This window comes from Anabrus simplex, chromosome 10 (assembly GCF_040414725.1).
Source record: "Anabrus simplex isolate iqAnaSimp1 chromosome 10, ASM4041472v1, whole genome shotgun sequence".
NCBI classification, from domain to species: Eukaryota; Metazoa; Arthropoda; class Insecta; order Orthoptera; family Tettigoniidae; genus Anabrus; species Anabrus simplex.
Window position 1 is genome coordinate 51997382 of NC_090274.1, and position 18885 is coordinate 52016266.

Here is an 18885-nt window from a genome sequence, read left to right on the forward strand (position 1 = left end):
GAAACCAATTTTAAAATGAAAGTTACAAGAGGTTTATTATCATTCTATGTAAATTGTTCTACCAAATAATTACCAATAATGTAATTATTTTAACTATATCTTGAATTAGAATGGATAGATGTGTGATGTTTGGTCTGTTCATAAAAAAAAATGTTCCTTTCATTATTGCTTACAATAGTTCAAGTCTCTTTCAGTTATTGAAATGGCGTATGGCTTTAGTGCCAGGAGTGTCCGAAGACATGTTCGGCTCGCCAGGTGCAGGTGTTTTGATTTGACTCCCGTAGGCGACTTGTTCTACCAAATAATTACCAATAATGTAATTATTTTAACTATATCTTAAATTAGAATGGATAGATGTGTGATGTTTGGTCTGTTCATAAAAAAAAATGTTCCTTTCATTATTGCTTACAATAGTTCAAGTCTCTTTCAGTTATTGAAATGGCGTATGGCTTTAGTGCCAGGAGTGTCCGAAGACATGTTCGGCTCGCCAGGTGCAGGTGTTTTGATTTGACTCCTGTAGGCGACTTGCACGTCGTGATGAGGATAAAATGATGATGAGGACAACACATACACCCAGCCCCAGTGCCAGTGAAATTAACCAATGATGGTTAAAATTCCCAACCCTGCCAGGAATCGATCCCAGGACCCCTGTGACCAATGGCCAGCACGCTAACCAATAGTTCACAAAGAATTGGCGAACTTCCGGAGCGGCGTTGTTTGCTCTACGGTTACTTGGTGTTTGAGGAAGTAAAGCACGTAGTTGTCCATTTTCCTCTTGATTTTCTACTTCAGCGGTTATGTCCCAAGTCTCATTTATAATAATGCAATTATGTAGACAACAACAGGCTTGGACAATGAGCATTGCTGTGTCAACGTCAGTATTTTTGAAAGATATGCCATTTTTTAAAAATATACCAACCAAAACCGTTTTCCACAACTCGTCAAACCCTGGAGAGTTGTCCGTTGAATTGTTTTTTATGTGGGTCGTTGTGAGCAGCAGTCTTGGGAAAGGGGCGCATTAAGAATGTGTAAGCCGAACCCTTCATCTCCAACTAATACGTGAGGGATTGGTAAGTTCATCCCTGGTAGAGGCTTTGCAGGCTGAATTGTTTTTCCAACAAGAAAATCACGGTAAAAGGACGAGTTTTCAAAAATACCGTTGTCACTCAGCCCCCCCGTAGCTGCCAATATCCACTACTAGGAATTTGTATAAGGGGTCAACTATAGCCAGAAGAACTACGGAAAAATATTGTTTATAGCAGAAGTAATTTGAACCGCTGTTGGGTGGACAGTTTATTTTTACATGCTTCCTGTCGATGTTCCCTACACAGTTGGGGAAGTTCCACATTTCTCAAAATCCGATCTCAGCTCCTTTCCATGTTATGGGGGTTGGCGTAGGTAGGTATAAGGGTTGCAGTACATTCCAAATTTATTTGCAGACTTCCTTTATAATTGTTGAGACAGTTGAGCGCCCGACTCGAAAGGAAAATGCAATAGTTTGGTAGGAATCACCGGTTGCCAAATACCTGAAACAAAAAGTCTGTATGGTATCACAAGTGGCAAAATATTTATTTATATAACATTATATTAAGAAATATTGTCATTGTATAAAATATAAGATGAATCATCAGGAAACGACAGAAGTCAATCAATAATTAATAGTAAGAATTTTAGGTGGGGTCTAGTCTGCTCTCCACCAAATGAAATGAAAACAAAACATGCAATAAATTATAAAACAAAACCCCAAGAACTTCAGTGCGGGTTTGAGGGTCCCCAAATTTGTGACTGAGGTAGTTTATTTATTTTGGAAATACAACTTTACAAATGTGACGAAAAATGAATTAGCCTATTGCAATTTTATCCATTTTTCCATTGTTTCAGGATATTCTGTATAAAACACGTGGAGAAATCTGAGTGATTGCTACATCAAATATAAAAAGCTGGATAAAGGAAGTATGGGTTCTACTGTATTTACTAATTATAAAAAATGGTCATGGAGGAGCCACTTGCAATTGCTGAATGATTCGTTAGTAAGGACTTCAAAAAATCAAATGTTCCATCCCAAAACCCAACATCAGAAATCGAGGCTATGGAAGTTTCCCAAACAAATAGTGCAGCCCCTTCAGGGAGTAGTATTCCTGTGACTGAAGAACAGCAATCACTCTCCACACAAACGCTGCAACCCCCAAAAAGGATGAAAATCCTAAAGACCAGAGTGATGACGTCAAACACCTAATAAATTATTTTTATACGAAAAACATCTCAAAACGTCAACCTCACAAAATAGATAATCTTTTCATGAGCTACGCTGAACATTTAAATGTTTTTCGCTGAGGAGAGAGGTTAAACTGAAAATACAGTTAGCTGAGCTATTTGGTAAGGCTGAACTGGAAGAAATCAATGAACATTATTCATATTCTTCAAGTACTTCATGTAGGAGTTCACTGGGCTCAGGTGAAAGATTCTATGGTGTTTACAGCAGCAGCAGAGATACCAGTTCAATGATTGTTAGGTACTCCAATGGTCAGAGCACTTCTGCGGCTACAGAACAACCTGTTTGTATGGAACAATTTCAACTGCAGGAAGCTGATCCTCCTACATCAGCAATGATCGGAAATCTAAATACAAGAGACTTGCCAATCTAAACATTCCATTTTGTGACATGAAACAAAATATTTGTAATTTTTATCATTAACAATTATAATAAATTTTGTTCACAAGGTATATTTAATTATTTTAAATAATTTACCTTAAATAAATTGCCAGCCTTTCTCTTGCAGGAATAGGCCTCCGCCAGTTTGTTGAGAATTTTTTGTATAGTTGGTTCCAGTAGATTATATAACATTTCAAAATACTCACGAGACATTCGAAAGTAAGTTAAAAATCTATCTTCTAAACTCTCTAATTCTCAACATAATCTGTGATATTAACCTAATTGTTCTCATTGCAAATATATTTCGTGAATCCATTTCTGCTTTTTATTTTTTCTCATAAGGACAAATAATGCTAATATTTCCTCTTCATCAGAACAACACCAGATATTTGAATATGTTTCTCTTCTGTTGACGAAACGCAAGTGGCCTTTCTAGCTGTCTGCATGCTCTAGCATGCCACAATGTGACATCTACGGATCGCAGACCGCATTGGGTTTCAGACGTCCTGCCCATAGTCGAAGCCCGCATTCAGTGTGCTAAGGCCTTAATAGTACTATACGATAAGACTTTCAACCAAGGCCAACAAGAAAGACCACAGCCGACTGGATCCCTCACTGCGCTCCTTATACCGGCCTTGATAATCACTTGTGAAGCCCAGCATAAAGTTGTAATTGGAAAGTTTCACCATAATGCCGCTGGGCCACTGGCCTTCTAAGTCATTGACTGGAAGCTGTATACCGCAAATTACCACATTTCCAGTTTTATTTATATAGTTTTGCTATTGTAAATGTTGGCAATATGTTCCCAATGAGGTGTTTGTTGGCTTGATTTTGAGAACTGATAGTATTGCGGTAATCAGTTTCTTTTTTTTAAATTGTGTAGTGTGATGATTTGATTTTTAAAATTGCGTGTACAAATCTGATAGTATGTGATATTATTGTGTGCCTTTTCGTACTTCGAACAGAAATTTGCTGCAAACAAGAAGAAATGTAATAAGTGGTTCAAGTGATTTCTCACCGTAACTTCGTCCTAAACAACAATTTTAATTTATTCGCTAATTCGTTTATTTTAATTGTATAGTGATTTCTTTAACTGTGTTTGGAAATATTCAAATAAGTATTGCTGTGTGTCTTTTTGTACTTCGAACAGGAAAAAAAGAGACCAAAAGGACATTCTCATTTCACAAATTCTCTGTAGACCAGAACAAAACTACAGAGTGACTCAAAGCAGTTAGCACTTTTATCTTAGTTTTCCGTTTCTATTTTGGGTGTTTATCTTCTTTCTTTTTTCTTTCTTTCCTAAACTGTTTACCCCTCCAGGGTGAGTTTTTCCCTCACTCAACGAGAGATCCCACCTCTACCACCTCAAGGGCAGTCGTTCTGGAGCATGAGACTTCAGGTCGGGATACAACTGGGAAGGGTGACCAGTACCTTGCCCAGGCAGCTGCAACTGCTATGCTGAACAGGTGGCCTTGTGTTGCAGATGAGAAGATTGGAAGGAAGAGGGAAGGAAGAGGTCGTGGCTTTAAGTAAGGTACCATCCCTGCATTTGCCTGGAGGAGAAGTTGGTAACTATGGAAAACCACTTCAAGGATAGCTAAGGTGGGAATCCATTCCCCCTCTACTCAGTTGATCTCCTGAGGCTGAGTGGACCTCATTCAAGCCCTCGTATCTCTTTTACAGTGTATTTACTGAAAATACTTTTCTCTCACTGAATGTTTATTTAAAATTCTTCTCTTTTTTGTCATTTGTTTTACATCACACCGACACAGATAGGTCTTATGGCGATGGTGGGATAGGAAAGGACTAGGAGTGGGAAGGAATTGGCCATGGCCTTAATTAAGGTCCAGCCTGATGTGGATATGGGAAACCATCTTCAGTTCTGTCGACAGTACGGTTCGAACCCACTATCTCCCAGATGCAAGCTCACAACTGCGCGCCCCTAACCGTATGGCCAACTCGTCCAGTATTTAAGATTCTAGTGTAAGGTATAAATGAAATGTAATCTGAAAGTATATACATATTGAAATTATAATTTAAACATATTAAGTCAAAATATTTATGTTATATATACACCGAATATTAGAAAAATATAAGACTTTTATGGTTTGTCCCGCATCCTTCCTGTCAGCAGCACCTGAAGAATTATAAAACTCTAATTGAACAATGACTCTTAATCTAAAGATTAACATCAGAAGACAAAAGTACTGTGGTAAGTTCTGCTATGTATCTAAATGCTGTGATAATAAAAGTGATTACTATTATTCCTCACAGTTAAGGACAAGCAGTTGGACTACTCCATCTTAATGCAGTTTCATTTCACGATGTTATTTTGGCAGATTTCAATTAAAGTAGACTTTAGGCTTAATCATTTTAACAGTATTAGTCAATGTAACATACTCCTTCTTTCCCTAAATTATTATGAATCGGCAATCAGAGTCAATATCAAAATATCAGCTGGACTACTCCATCTCTCCACAGCTTCATTTCACGACATTAATATTGGTAAATATCAATGAAAGTAGTAACCCTTAGGAATAATCATTTTAACAGCATTAATCTATGTAACATTCTTCATTCCTCTAAATTATGATAAATCCACTATCATAGTCAATATCTTTTTCACAGAGGAGTATGTATTCCTACCGCAGAAACTTAGATCGCCAGCGCCATATGTCGAGCTATGAATCTACACCGATTACAGTGCATAGACCAGATTGTCAAGGCCGATAAGGAGCTAGTTAGACCGATGCAACAAGTAGGCCGTGAGAAAGACAGGCCTTAGTGTGGGATTATCACATGATCAAGTCAATCTCTAATGTTTCGAGGGTTGGAGGGTTCTTTATTTTTTTTTGCTACGTGCTTTACGTCGCACCGACACAGATATGTCTTATGGTGACAATGGGATAGGAAAGACCTAGGAAGTGGAAGGAAGTGGCTGTGGTCTTAATTTACGTTACAGCCCCGGCATTTGCCTGGTGTGAAAATGGGAAACCACGGAAAACCATCTTCAAGGCTACCGACAGTGGGGCTTGAACCCACTATCTCCTGATTACTGGATACTGGCCACACTTAAGCGACTGAGGCTATCGAGCTCGGTGGCAAGGGTTCATGTTGTCTTGTGTCCATTGCTACAAAACCATATACTTTTTAATATTCAAGAATCGTTTCAATTACATTCGATGAGTAATTTTGTTTAGAAGAAAGTTACCTTTGCGTGTGTAACATTATTTGTGGGATAAACATTTCAGAAGCATGTGCCAGATTTGGAGCTTGAAATGTATAATAAATGGGATACATGTTTGTTCTTTCTGATGAAATATCTCTTAGCACTCATGTATACGTATCCATGCAATATGTTATACATTCCGATGAATTACCATTTCAGATAATGCTGAGATTGTGTAACCTAACCTGCAATGCAGCGTGCCTCGTCACTGTAACGTGAAAAGGTGCAAGTCCAATTACACCCCAGGAGAAGTGGCTGTTTCTATGTTTTCTCTTCCCAAGGATGAAAATTTGAAGGTTCAGTGGCTAAGAAGAATACCAACCGATTTCAGTGGTCTAAAAACACTGCTTGTCGTATCAGACATTTTTCAGAAAGTGATATTATTAGAGTTGCCAAATGCATTGTTAAAGGTGAATTAAAGGTATTTCCTCAAAAAATTCTTAAGCTAAAAGAAGGCTTGTGTGCCAAAGTATCTCAGTGAAATAAAAAGTGTACCTACCGAAAGGATTAGCAGATGTGGAGGAAGAACAACTCAGTGTGGCAATTGGAGCGAGCCTCAGGTCAAACCAAGAATTTATTAAAGGGAAGCTGATTTTTAGTGTTGATGATGTCATTTCTAATTATCATAAGAGTATGTCTGCGAAAGGATGGACCTTGTATGCAACGTGGTTACAATGAACAAGAAGTTGGGGTTAGATAAGATTCCGAAGCCTTTACATAAATTATGTTCAGTGGATGTACTTGATGAGCTTGTAGATATTGTAAAAAAGAAATACAGGAATAAGTGTTAACAGTGGCAATGTAATAGATAATTTGGTTAAAACATTATCTGAAATTTATAACAACTATCTGAAAAATTGCAGTACTAGGGTGGTAATAGATTCTGAAGAATCTTGTTTGTGTTCCTGCAAAGTGGCCTTAAAACTTGTAAAATTGAGTGAGTTGGCTGTGCGGTTAGGAGCACGCAGCTGTGAGCTTGCATCCAGGAGATAGTGGGTTCAAATCCCACTGTCGGCAGCCCTGAAGATGGTTTTCTGTGGTTTCCCATTTTCACACCAGGCAAATGCTGGGGCTGCACCTTAATTAAGGCCACAGCCGCTTCCTTCCTATTCCTAGGCCTTTCCTATCCCATCGTTGCCATAAGACCTATCTGTGTCGGTGCGACATAAAGCAAAATAGCAAAAAAACCTTGTAAATGTTAGTGATTTGGTTGTAAAATACATGTTGACTAATTTTGCAAAATATGAAAATGATGAAATAAGGTGTAATGTTGATGGGAAATTTTAAGAAATTTAAAACAGCTTAATATGGGGTGTGGGGGTGGCAATCCTAAATAAATCTATTTTTATTTTCAAATTTCATACGGTCCTGGCCCAGTTTTATATGGAATGGCAGTTTTTAAATTTAGATTGTAAATAAATATATGTACAGCAAATACCATTGTTTTATTTCAGCATGAATTCTGACTCAGTTACCAGAGTTGGGAATTAAATTCAGTGTCATAATCTTTTTCAGTTTATATTGTCATCAAATTAAAATATGAGTTTCATATTATAAACTAGTAAATATCTCAAACTTTCTGACTATGATTTTGGTTCTCAACTCTTTGTTTACTTCATTTTGGGGTACCTTTCTCCTGTGTTATTAATGCTTTTCAGAAATGATTGTTGGCAGTAATTACTTTACCATTTTCAAAACCAGTCAGTTATTACCTTCTCCAAACCTCCCACTCCCCTCTCAGGGATATCAGTTGTAGTGCACTCAACTTAAATGACTTCACTGATGGAAATATAAATGAACAAATACAGCAAAAGAACGTTATTTCACATCGTGAGCATTCCTTCAGTAGGAGCGAAGAATGAAGTAGGACAATGGAAAACTGTTGTAAGTTGGCAAGTTATTTTTTGTTTTCTCATGCAGTAACAATAGTGAAGGAAGTGTATGGTATGAAATTAATTGAATTCTTTGATCTAATCAGTATATATCAAATTACTAAAAAAAAGGAAAATTTCCAAATACGAAGAATTGCACTGAATATTTGATTAAAATAAAAATGTATAGAGATACCTTTCGATCCTCAATTTAAGCTGTCTATTTCCCCTGCATTTTTCATGACGATTTCTCTTTTTCATTACAAACCATTATTCTCGTCATTGTTCCGTATCGAAAACGGCTATATCACTAAGTTTACACAAAGAATATCTTATTATACCACCTGTTCAATACAAGTCATTCCACTGTTGCATGGTCATATGAACATAGAAAAAACCAGATTTTTATGGTACATGTTTCGTCCCTCTTTTAAAGTGCATCATCAGCCTTATGTAGTCCTCAAAGCAAAATTTGGTCTGAAGACCTTATCAAGTTTACATAAATTGTATCTACGAACTCTTATTAGTATTGACACTGTGGATTCATTATATTTACATTAGAAAGATTATTAGATAAAACATATGTTCACATACTAAAATCACTTTGAAAATTAAAATGTTCGTCTAAAAGAATTTTGTGTCATATTATTTCTTCAAAATAATTCATGTCTAAATCTGAAATGGATCTTTTTGTAAAAAGCTTGAACAATATGTAACGCTTGGGAACCAGAATCGAATCCAAGGCTTCAATGGATAGGAATAATATGATAAAATATGTATGTTGAAGTTGAGATCTGTTTTTAAAAGAGCTAAGAGTTAAAATATGTTCACTGTGTTTGTTTTTATACACCAAATATTTTCAGTGAAACATACATGATCTAGTCACACACCATCAAGTTCGCTTTGTTTCATTACAGAATGATCACATTCTTTTCCACAGATGTCTACATCTTCAAGGGGCATTTCTGTTTTCATGAGATTGTCATTGTACCTATTACTCGCTCTTATATATATTGTTCAAGCATTTTAGGAAAAGGATCCATTTCAGAGTCAGACATGAATTATTTTAAGAAATAATATGATGCAAAATTCTTTTAGACCAACATTATAATTTTCAAAATGATTTTAGTATGTGTTTCGTCAAAAATCTTTGTAGTGCAAACATATTGAATCCACAGTGTCAATTCTAATAAGAGTTCGTCAATACAATTTATGTAAATTTGATAAGATCTTCAGACCAAATTTTGTTTTTAGGATTAAATAAGGCTGATGATGTCCTATAAAAGAGGGGTGAAACATGTACCATGAACATCTGGTAGTTTCTATGTTCATTTGACCATGCAACAGTGGAATGAATTGTATTGAATAGGTGGTATAATAAAATATTCTTTGTGTAAACTTAGTGATATCCTCTTTTTCAGTCGCTCGCAATTCGTAATGTAGTTGGTCGTGTACTGTTACAGTGTATGAATCCCATTAAGAAAGCTAGGTTATTCATGTGAGGAAATCAAAGGATCATTCATATAAGTGCAGTTGGTCAGCAAAGACTGGACGACTTGAAAACAATATTCTCTCACCCATGGGTAACTAATGTAGATATTGAGCTCGAATATTGTTATTATTATTGTTATTTTATTATTATTATCATCTTACAATTGTGATTGTTGTTATTATTATTATTTCTTGTATATACAGTATAGCTGTGAAGTGTTACATCCATTTAGTATTACTATTATTTACGTAGTCGAATGATTGTATTATGTGTGAGGTTATGTTATGGAACATATGTTGTACACAGACATTGATATCAGTTCCGTTAATGTAAATACCTGTAAATTAATATTATGTAATCTATTCTTTCCTGTATAAATTGTAATCAGTAATTGTGAAACACACTCTAACTTCCAGAATGGTAATATGCACAAGAACAATTGAGAATATTCTGTACACTATTTCTATGTATTGGACACTCTGGAATACTCAAGAAGGTAGTTTCTTTTGTAACACATCTTTCTGGAAATCTGGCCAGATATGTATAAAGAGACGATCTTGACGGTGAAGTCAGTTACTGTTGAGTTACTGAAGTTATGGTTTGGAAGTTATTGTTTAGTTTGACATGCCGAGTTAAGGCAGTCTCCATGTTGAATTGATCGGCAGTTATCTGTTTTCAGCTGTTTTATTTGTGGTTCAAAGTGTAACCTCTGTGGTAGTCGGTGTCAGTTGTCAACTATTTTAATAATGGCGACTTGTTGATATTCTTGAAGTGAAGTGTTTTATTGTGATACCGTGATCAAGGTTATGTGTGTAATTTGTGAAGATATGTGAATAAAATTCATTATACTTACTGACAGCTTCTTGTATGCATCTGTGTGGCTTCGTCAAATTTCTTAATAATTATTAAGAAAAATACTTAACGGGAAAACGCATAAAATGTCGTTGTCATGACTAACAAAATTGGCAGCGCCACAGCAAGTATTGGAGACTCGTGAAGCAATGTGTAGCATGTTCTGCGACGAAGGATAGCAGGGGTATATTTTTACCAAAGTCACCCACTTGCCGCACGCAGTTATACCTGTTACTATTCACCTTTCTAACTTGAGTACCCTATCTATTGCACTGTGTTTGTTATTTTCAGAAATGTTTCCCATGCATATGTAATTTGTGTCTGGGCGACTGTTTTGTAGTGTTTCAGTTTGGTTGCAATTGAGAGATACTTTTTATTATATGTATTCTTGATAACCGGCCCTGCTGTAAACTGTTTATATATTCTATTTTGCAATGCTGGTTTCTCTATTCAGGTTATAAGTGATTATTTCACCTAAATATTTAAATTTTTCTACAATTTTTATTTCTTTGTCTTCCAGCCTAATTTTGCTTGCAAGCAGAAGCTGAGTTAGCATAATTTCTGTTTTTTCAAATGAATTTTTCAAACCAAAATTTCAAGCTATTTCCTATAAAGATTTTATTTGTTGTTTTGTTTCCTGAATATCATTGGCCAGAAGAGCTAGATCAGCAAATCGTAGACAGTTCAAATGTATGTTATCCTTCTGGTTTCCTATTTTTATATTTTTCAAGTTGTTCTTGTACCATTCCCTCGAACATTTATATTAATATAAATTTATTTATTTTTATTTGTTTTCTTACATTTGTTACCATGCCTATCTCAGATTATTTATTTCAACTTTTCTCTCAAATACAGAAATTAGTTCAAGTTAAAGTAATTAAGTACATCAGGAGGGTGTTGATACGGACGAAGAGTATCGTACTGGTTATAAATGATCAACAAACGGGAATCCTGTATAGTATTACAGAGTGTGAGCATCAGGAGGAAATTTGAAATCTTAAACCAAGTAAGGGAAGTGGACCCAATGATGTCTTAAAATGAAACTGATGAAACCTTTATGTAAAATATATAGTTTAATTTTAAGTACTCAAATATTTCTGGATTTATAGAAGATTAGCTGAGCATGCCCTAGCTTCAAGTCTGGAAAAGTGAAAAACTGGAAAATTATAGACCTGTATCAATACTGTGTGCCTCAGTGAAGGTTTTTGAACAAATAATACACTGTCAAATTTTTTTTTCGTGTAAAACTTTCATTACTCCCTTTCAGCATGGTTTTATCCCTGGATAGGTCCACAGTTACTGACCTTGCAAATTTTACTCAGTATGTTTTTAATGAAATGGATAATAAGAACCAGACTGATGTGATTACATAGATTCCTCATAAGTTTTTGATAAACCATATCATAGTAAAAACTTCCTAATTATAGCCTGTCCTGTGCGTCTATGAAATTAATATCACCTTGTCTGTCTAGGAGAAAACAATCTGTCATGTATTTGCAGACAAAATCATTTGCATTCAGTGTTACACCTGGTGTGCTTCAACGCTCCCATTTAGGGCCTATTCTCATTCACAATATTTTTGACTTACCAAAGGTCATCATGTACTGTAATGTATGCTGATGATGTTAAATTGTACAGAACTGTCACCACTCCTGAGGATGCTCTAAAATTGCATACTGATATCAATAATATGTAAATGTGTAGCAGGAATAATAAGATCCATTTTATTATGAATAATTACTTCACAGTAACATCTCCAAGGAATAAATCTGCAGTACTCTTTGAATATAAAATGGATAACATTGTTTTAGGAAGGTCTAAATTAGTAAAAGAATTGGGAATTTTATTGGATTTTTCATTAAAGGGTATGCTGAAAATATTACAAATGAAGCCTCCAAATCCTTAGGTTTGTTTTACCAAATTCAAGGAACTCAAAATGTTTGGCAGAGTTACTTTCTATAATTTTGTTACTTTTGTGAGTTACATTTCCTTCCCATAGGAATCTGAAAGGCACCATATCTAGTAAAACTCATTACAATTTACCAAGAAAATTGTACACACACAGTCATGCTAATACTAAACATTTAATGAAAAATAACACAGCACACTTTCCAATCTTCTTACATTCATGAATACATAAATTTCCTTGCCTTTACTTACAATACGACTCTCAATAACAACAGAAAAAAAGACTACCCTCACATATGCTGCATTTTCTGTGCGTTTGCACATAGCGATCACTAATCTCCTGGTCCAGCTGAGAGTGGTATTACTACTCCTAGAGTCGTAATACTGCCCCCACCTTAAGACTGTTCCGTCCCAGATCAGTTCGTAACCAGTCTTTTATTACCCATTAGTCAAGGACTTTGCTCCATCGTAAGGTGCTATCTGATCGAAATGCACCACCTTCAGCTCTCCTTGTAAATTCATTGAATATGGTATGCAATGTCGTTGATCCTCTTGAACATTTTGTATGGTACTTCTCATGAATGTTGGAGTTTAACTAACAGACCTCATGCCTATGTGGATTAAAGAGTCACTCCAAATCCTTCGCTTCAAATCCACCTTCTTCTGCATGTGCGTCTTAAGCATGTTTCATTTGGCAATGACCAGTTTTTTATATTTCTTCGAACAAGGGCGTGAATCTGATCCATTCTCTCTCTCAAATGGCTCATGGGGTCGTCCTCAGCCATCCAGTGCTTCCTGGTTCTACTGCCAAACTTCAGATCGCAGGGTAAATGCAGCTCCCTGGCAGCATTCCTGAATGGCAAAGGATATAGGAACCTTCTCTTACATCATCTTCACCCATTCATTTACTTCCAGCACCCTGCAAGAGATCTGTTCCCACAGCAAGACAATGGACTGGGGAATCGCTCCTGAACTGTGGCCAATTAATTCGATGAACACTCCACGGACGTGGGGATGCTTCTCTGGACCCCAATGTCAATTGACCTTGATCCTAGTGAGCACATTTGGGATGATGTCAAGAGGAATTTGTATGCACTGGGACTTGCTTCGACCAATGTCCATGCCTTATGGGACGCTGTTTAAAAGTTATCGATAAACATGGCTCCCACTGACCATCTCTGGAACATGAATCAGAACTATATAAAAACCCAAACTATTCAGTGAATTCTCTCAAATAATAGCTTTAAGAATGTTGAGGAAAACGTATGAGTTTATCAATCTTCTTTCTCTGCAGTTTGCAGCAATCGCGGGCAACATGATCAGGAAATTATTTGTTGCCTATTGAAATATCTGAACAAGACCAGTTGCATTATATCACACCATAATGCTACTATCGAGTGAGAGGAAAATGGTGCAATGAAAGGTGGTTTGGTTCACATACAGCTATGATTTTTGTTGTGTATGGGTGTTATTGAGAATTATTTGTGTATAATGAATATGCAGAGTAAATAAGCACAGTTAAATCCAGACCAATCTTCAGTCCTATCACAGTTAAAGACAGGCTCAGGGAGATTGTAATAGAAGGTAAGGTGCTGGGAAGAAGACTTCAATGACAAGCACCTACTGGATGGGTTGGTCAAATAAGGAGACTTTTTGGAAACGTATTATTTAAAGCTTTACTGCAGACTAAAGATTGATCAACATAAGGGAACATGTTGTGACACTCTATCAAGTGTGAAAAGGAAAGAGAGAGACCCATGTAATAAACACATGTAGTGTTATACCCCTTTCAGACCGTGTATGCTCAATTGTGCGGGTTCGTATTTATTTATTTATTTATTTATTCATTTACTTATGTTTGAGTTTATTTGACGTTTTCTTGGTGCTAGACCAGACTGCAGTGCTTGTGCGGGACACCTAACATGTACTTCAGTTATTTTTATTTAGCGCTTGACCACCAGGAGGCAGGAAGAAGAGTTTAAAAATACAGTTCATCGGCAAGATGGCGGGAAGCAGTAATGCCTAAAAGTAAGTATTTATTTATTGCATTCATATTAATCTAGAAGCTTTACTGAATATCAGAATGTAATCAATGAAGTGTGTAAATTGTTTAGCAAATGTAACTTGTGAACTTGCAACATCGTACGTAATACCAGGAGGTTTTGAATGTTGATATGTACAATTGTGCAGGCTAGGTTTCTCTACAGGCAATGCATGCAGGAGTGTTGGGTGCTGCCACCAAAAGGACTGTGAAAGCAGAACTCATACTCTACGTGAGAAATGTAATGTCTAAGGTTTTAATTATTTAAAATCATTCCACATTGTAAAATAGAACATTTGATCATGTACGTGCGTATATTCACATGTACTGAGCTGATTTTTAAAATTTTTTGTAAGTATTGAATTAAGTCCTGACACACACAATTGTGTGGGTTCTGTTTATCAGATGGTAGTTCTTATTTTGTAAAATGAACTGTAAAAACATGTATTTGAGAGCATTTTAGTAAGTTTTTGACATACAAACAAAAATTCACACCTCCAGTTTTCTTTCCAAGTCTGACAGAAGGTGCTGCCGCCAAAAGGACTGTCGAAGCAAAACTCATCCTCACTGTACACAATGTAATGTTTACTTGTGTTTGAAGTAAGATTTCAATACCGGTAGTTTTAAATTATTCCACGCTGTATGATCATGTACATATGTATATTCACATGCATTGAGGTAACTTTTCTTTTTTGTAAGTAGTGAATTAAGTCCTGACATGCATAATTGTGTGGGTGCTTTTTTCTAGATGTTAATTTTTATTTTGTAGATTAAACTAAAAATATGTGTATTGAAGAGCATTTTAGTCAGTTTGACATACAAACAAAATTTTACACCGCCAGTTTTCTTTCAGGTCTGAAAGGGATAAAAGCGGTTTATTAATTATTTGATAATTTTGTTTGTTCATGCTTTGTTTATAACCAGCATAGGCTTGTTCTCTTCAGAACGATGTCATATGAAAACAAGATTGATTTCTCCTTGCTTTACAAATATACAAGGCACCATGTTGTGGCCTACTTATATATGACTTGTGCATTTGATGACACAGGTCATGCACATATTGCCAACAGTAATCCTGCACAATGCATATCATGCCATCTTAAGATTTTCATTATATCTCTCCTTTACCAGGACACTATTCAGACAGAATTAGAAAATCAGCAATCCAAAAGAACAAGTATTTGATGTGGGTTAACACAAAATGGACCAGGGTTACTGCCATTATCATTCTGCATTTTAATTTAATTTGCAAAGAAATCTTTACCCCAAGAATTGAAACTTAGCATGGTTACATTTGAATTGGTGACAATGACCCTGGCTATCTCATAGGATTTGCAGATGATCAGGCTGTAACTACCTGCAGTATAAGTTCATCAATTCAAACAATTAACACAAAACAAAAATACATTCATCCATAGACCCAGAAATAAATGACAACAAAAGTTCAGCAATGACAATAAATCACAGCAGGCTAGTAAAGAATAATCTACACTGATTTGGAAGACATTATTTCACCATTTCAGGCAGTGAAGCAATTAAATATCTGGGTTGACTTTTAATGATAAACATCTATTTAACAAGAATGCATCAGGCTTAGTGGCTCAATCTGGTGGTACTTGAAGGTGTTCAAATACATTACCTTCATGTCAGTAGATTTATTGGCAGATAAAAGAACTCCTGGAGGACTAAATTGTGACAACTTAGCATCTCCAGAAACTGTAAAAAGTAATTAGTGGGACGTAAAGCTAATAACATTACTATTAACAAGGATGCAGCAGTACATTTCTGCAAAATCTTGGAAAAGGATATATTTAAATACCACTGCTAAAACTGAATCAGATACTAATGGCCTATTATCAGCCAACATAACTTTCCCTTACTCATTTTCCCCGTTGCAGACAGCTCTGTTGAACAAATTTCTGCTGTCTGACTTTGAGGTCACCCTGTGGGTGGGGGACAGTAGAATATCAATCATGGTATACCCTGCCCGTCATAAGAACCAGCCAAAAGGGACCCCAGGGGCGCTTAATATGAGAGCGCAAGTTGGCGACCACAGGCCACGTGGCTGAGTCCTAGCTCTGCTTCTACTTACTTGTGCCAGGCTCTGCACTTTCAACTGTCCTTTCCGAACTCCCTTGGTCAACTCTTGTTATATCGACCTTAATGGTATTAAAGGAGTTGCGAGTTTCATCATGTCTTATGAACACATGAGACGAATGAAGGAGTTCGGAATGAACAAATGAATGTTTGGCAGAATGATGGTGTGTTTGGGTAGGTCTCATGGATTGAACATGTTGTTTTAGCTTGAAGATATATGAGGATAAGTTTGTGGTGTTTATTTTATCTTCGAAAAAATCAGCAGGCAGCCTGATAGGCTCACCATAAGTAAGTGTGGCTGGCGTGGAGTCTATGATGAGTGACCTTATGGCAGTTAAAACTGTTGGAACCTGAGATACCCAGTTCGTTGACAGCTGAGCTTGGACGGCAGCTTTAAGCTGATGGTGCCAGTGATCAATCTTCCCATTGGCTGCAGGATGGTAGACAGTTGTCTTGATGTGTTGAATTCCTAGAAGTTTCATCAAATTGCTGTAAAGAGAACAGTCAAATTGCTTGCCTCTGTCTGTAGTAATTATGGAAAGAACACCAAACCAAGGTATCCAAGAGTAGAGGAGAGCTTGCACCACTGATTCTGCCTGCTGTGGTGTAAATTCTAGCCAACTGGAAAAGCAGTCAATTATGGTGATTACGTAGGTGAATCCTGATGGACAAAGGGCTCCAACAATCAATATGCATGTGGAAGAATTGTCTGTAACTGGTTCATGAGTACCAACGGCACTGTTAGTGTGTCTTGCAACTTTTGAACATTGTCATAGTATACATGTTTTAGTACAGAGTTTTACATCTTTCGAAAGTGATGGCCATCTATATCGTAGTTGAACTAATTTGGCGGATGCGTTTACCCCTGGGTGAGACATATTATGCAAGGCATTCAATGCTATTTGTCAAGTTTGGTTGAAGAGCAATGATTACAAGTAAAGAAAATCATTGTAGGTCCATATTGAAAGTATCGTATAATATACCTAAATAATATTTTATTTTACTACCACCTATTCAATACAAATTCAAAATGTTAACGTACGAGTTAAAACATTGTTAAAAGATAAATTGAGAGATGTTTCGCCCCTTCTTATGGGGCATCCTCAGTCAACATACATAACCTCAATTTTACGAGGTACCTGGTTAAAAATTATTCTAAAATATGTTGCAAAAAGACACATGTTAAAGAAAAATTTACAGTTCATCACATACAATGTTTCTAAATTAATTAAAACTCTAATATGATAACAAATACTTGTCCAAAAATTCACTTGAAAAGGAGGTGTCATGTGATTAAAAATAGCAAATTTTGATGGCTTTAAGCCGTAGTCGATGTTTGATATTGATGAAGATTTACATGTTATTACAAAATAGTGGAGAGGGTAAAAGAAAAATGCGATGTTAAGTACGAAATGGTGAGGAAAAGCATTCCAATACTGTGCCGATGTCGTAGTAATTGTGACCTTGGCGCAGTTTACTCGATACAGTGTATGTAAGATTAGTCAACAATTTCTAAAGTTAGTTTGTGATTAATGTCTAGCCCAGAAAATGTTGCATTCATGCTGCAGTTCAACAGATTACTTATAGTTGGACTAAGTTATTATAGGCCGAACTGTGTGAGTTTGCAAGTAATCAGCTTCATTTTCCGTATCAAATTCTAATCACAGAGACTTACAATAATAGAAAATCTTCCACCTTTTTGATACTTTTTATTTGCTTTTTAGCAAATTATTAATTATAAACAGTACATGTTTCGTTCTCACTTGAGAACATCTTCAGCTGTTGTTAAGCTTAGGTGAATCGCTAAGTTTCTGAATACATTATTTTCAGGTACATTGTTCCTCTTAAAGATTATTTGAATATAAATTAAATTAAAATGATGTTAAAACAATGTGGGGGTTAATGGGTTGATGAAATGAGACAGGATGAATACATAGTTAGCCTGCTTAAAAACTATATCTATTCATTGGAATAGTTGTTAAAAGTTTCAACTCTGTTACACTGAAAATATCTGTCTTCCAGTTAAAAGGTTTTTTAAAAATGATTGGCTTCTTGACACTGTTCTAATTATTGTTGAATGTTCATTTCTTTCACTCCTTCCAGGTAGGCTGTTATTTATTTTGAGCTTGCTTAATGGGCACAATGGTGCAATGTGTTCGTCGGCTTGTGATTGACGTATGGGAGAGAGTCATGTGTGTTGGGAGGGGAAGGGGGCGTTATATGTTCGTCAACTTGGTAGGGGTAGTTTTTTACGTTGCTACAAAAATATTTTTAAAAAATTTGGCTTGGAGATTTATCTTATTGAATAAAATTACTATTTGGTCATATAAAGGACTTCTGTTACCTACTGGGTCATTTAGGTTTTTATTTATATTGTATTTTTAGTCCAAGAAAATGTATAAATTCTTGAATTCGGTCATGAGTCTGCTTTTTTTACTCTTTTTAAAATTTGGACATCCTGTTCTATTGTGGTGAAGCTGTGCCCTGTATCTTTCATGTGATCACTCATTGCTGGGTGTTTGTTGTGTTTCTGGGCATTGAAATGTTCAGCACATTCGGTTATGAAGCTTCTTCCGGTTTTGTCCTACATACTGTATATGAATTGTTGCATTCGGCGCATTCTAATCTATAGATGAATGGCTATTTTAATTTCTGGTTTCTTTAAGGGGTTAGATACTAGATATATGATCGAATTGGTGTAGGTAAAGGTTGCATAATTTGATTTTTGTTGGGGAGAGGCTT

General features: G+C 36.0%; 1 protein-coding gene across 1 annotated transcript in view; it reads right to left on the minus strand.

Moving 5' to 3' along the window:
• Positions 1–1293: 1293 nt before the first annotated feature.
• The window catches only part of LOC137502369 (zinc finger protein 555-like), a 136321-nt gene continuing 118729 nt past the window's right edge, over positions 1294–18885 (minus strand). The window contains exon 9 of the mRNA XM_068229404.1: positions 1294–1526. Coding sequence (XP_068085505.1) covers positions 1430–1526 — 97 coding nt within the window. The 3' untranslated portion in view covers positions 1294–1429. The remainder of the gene's footprint in view (positions 1527–18885) is intronic.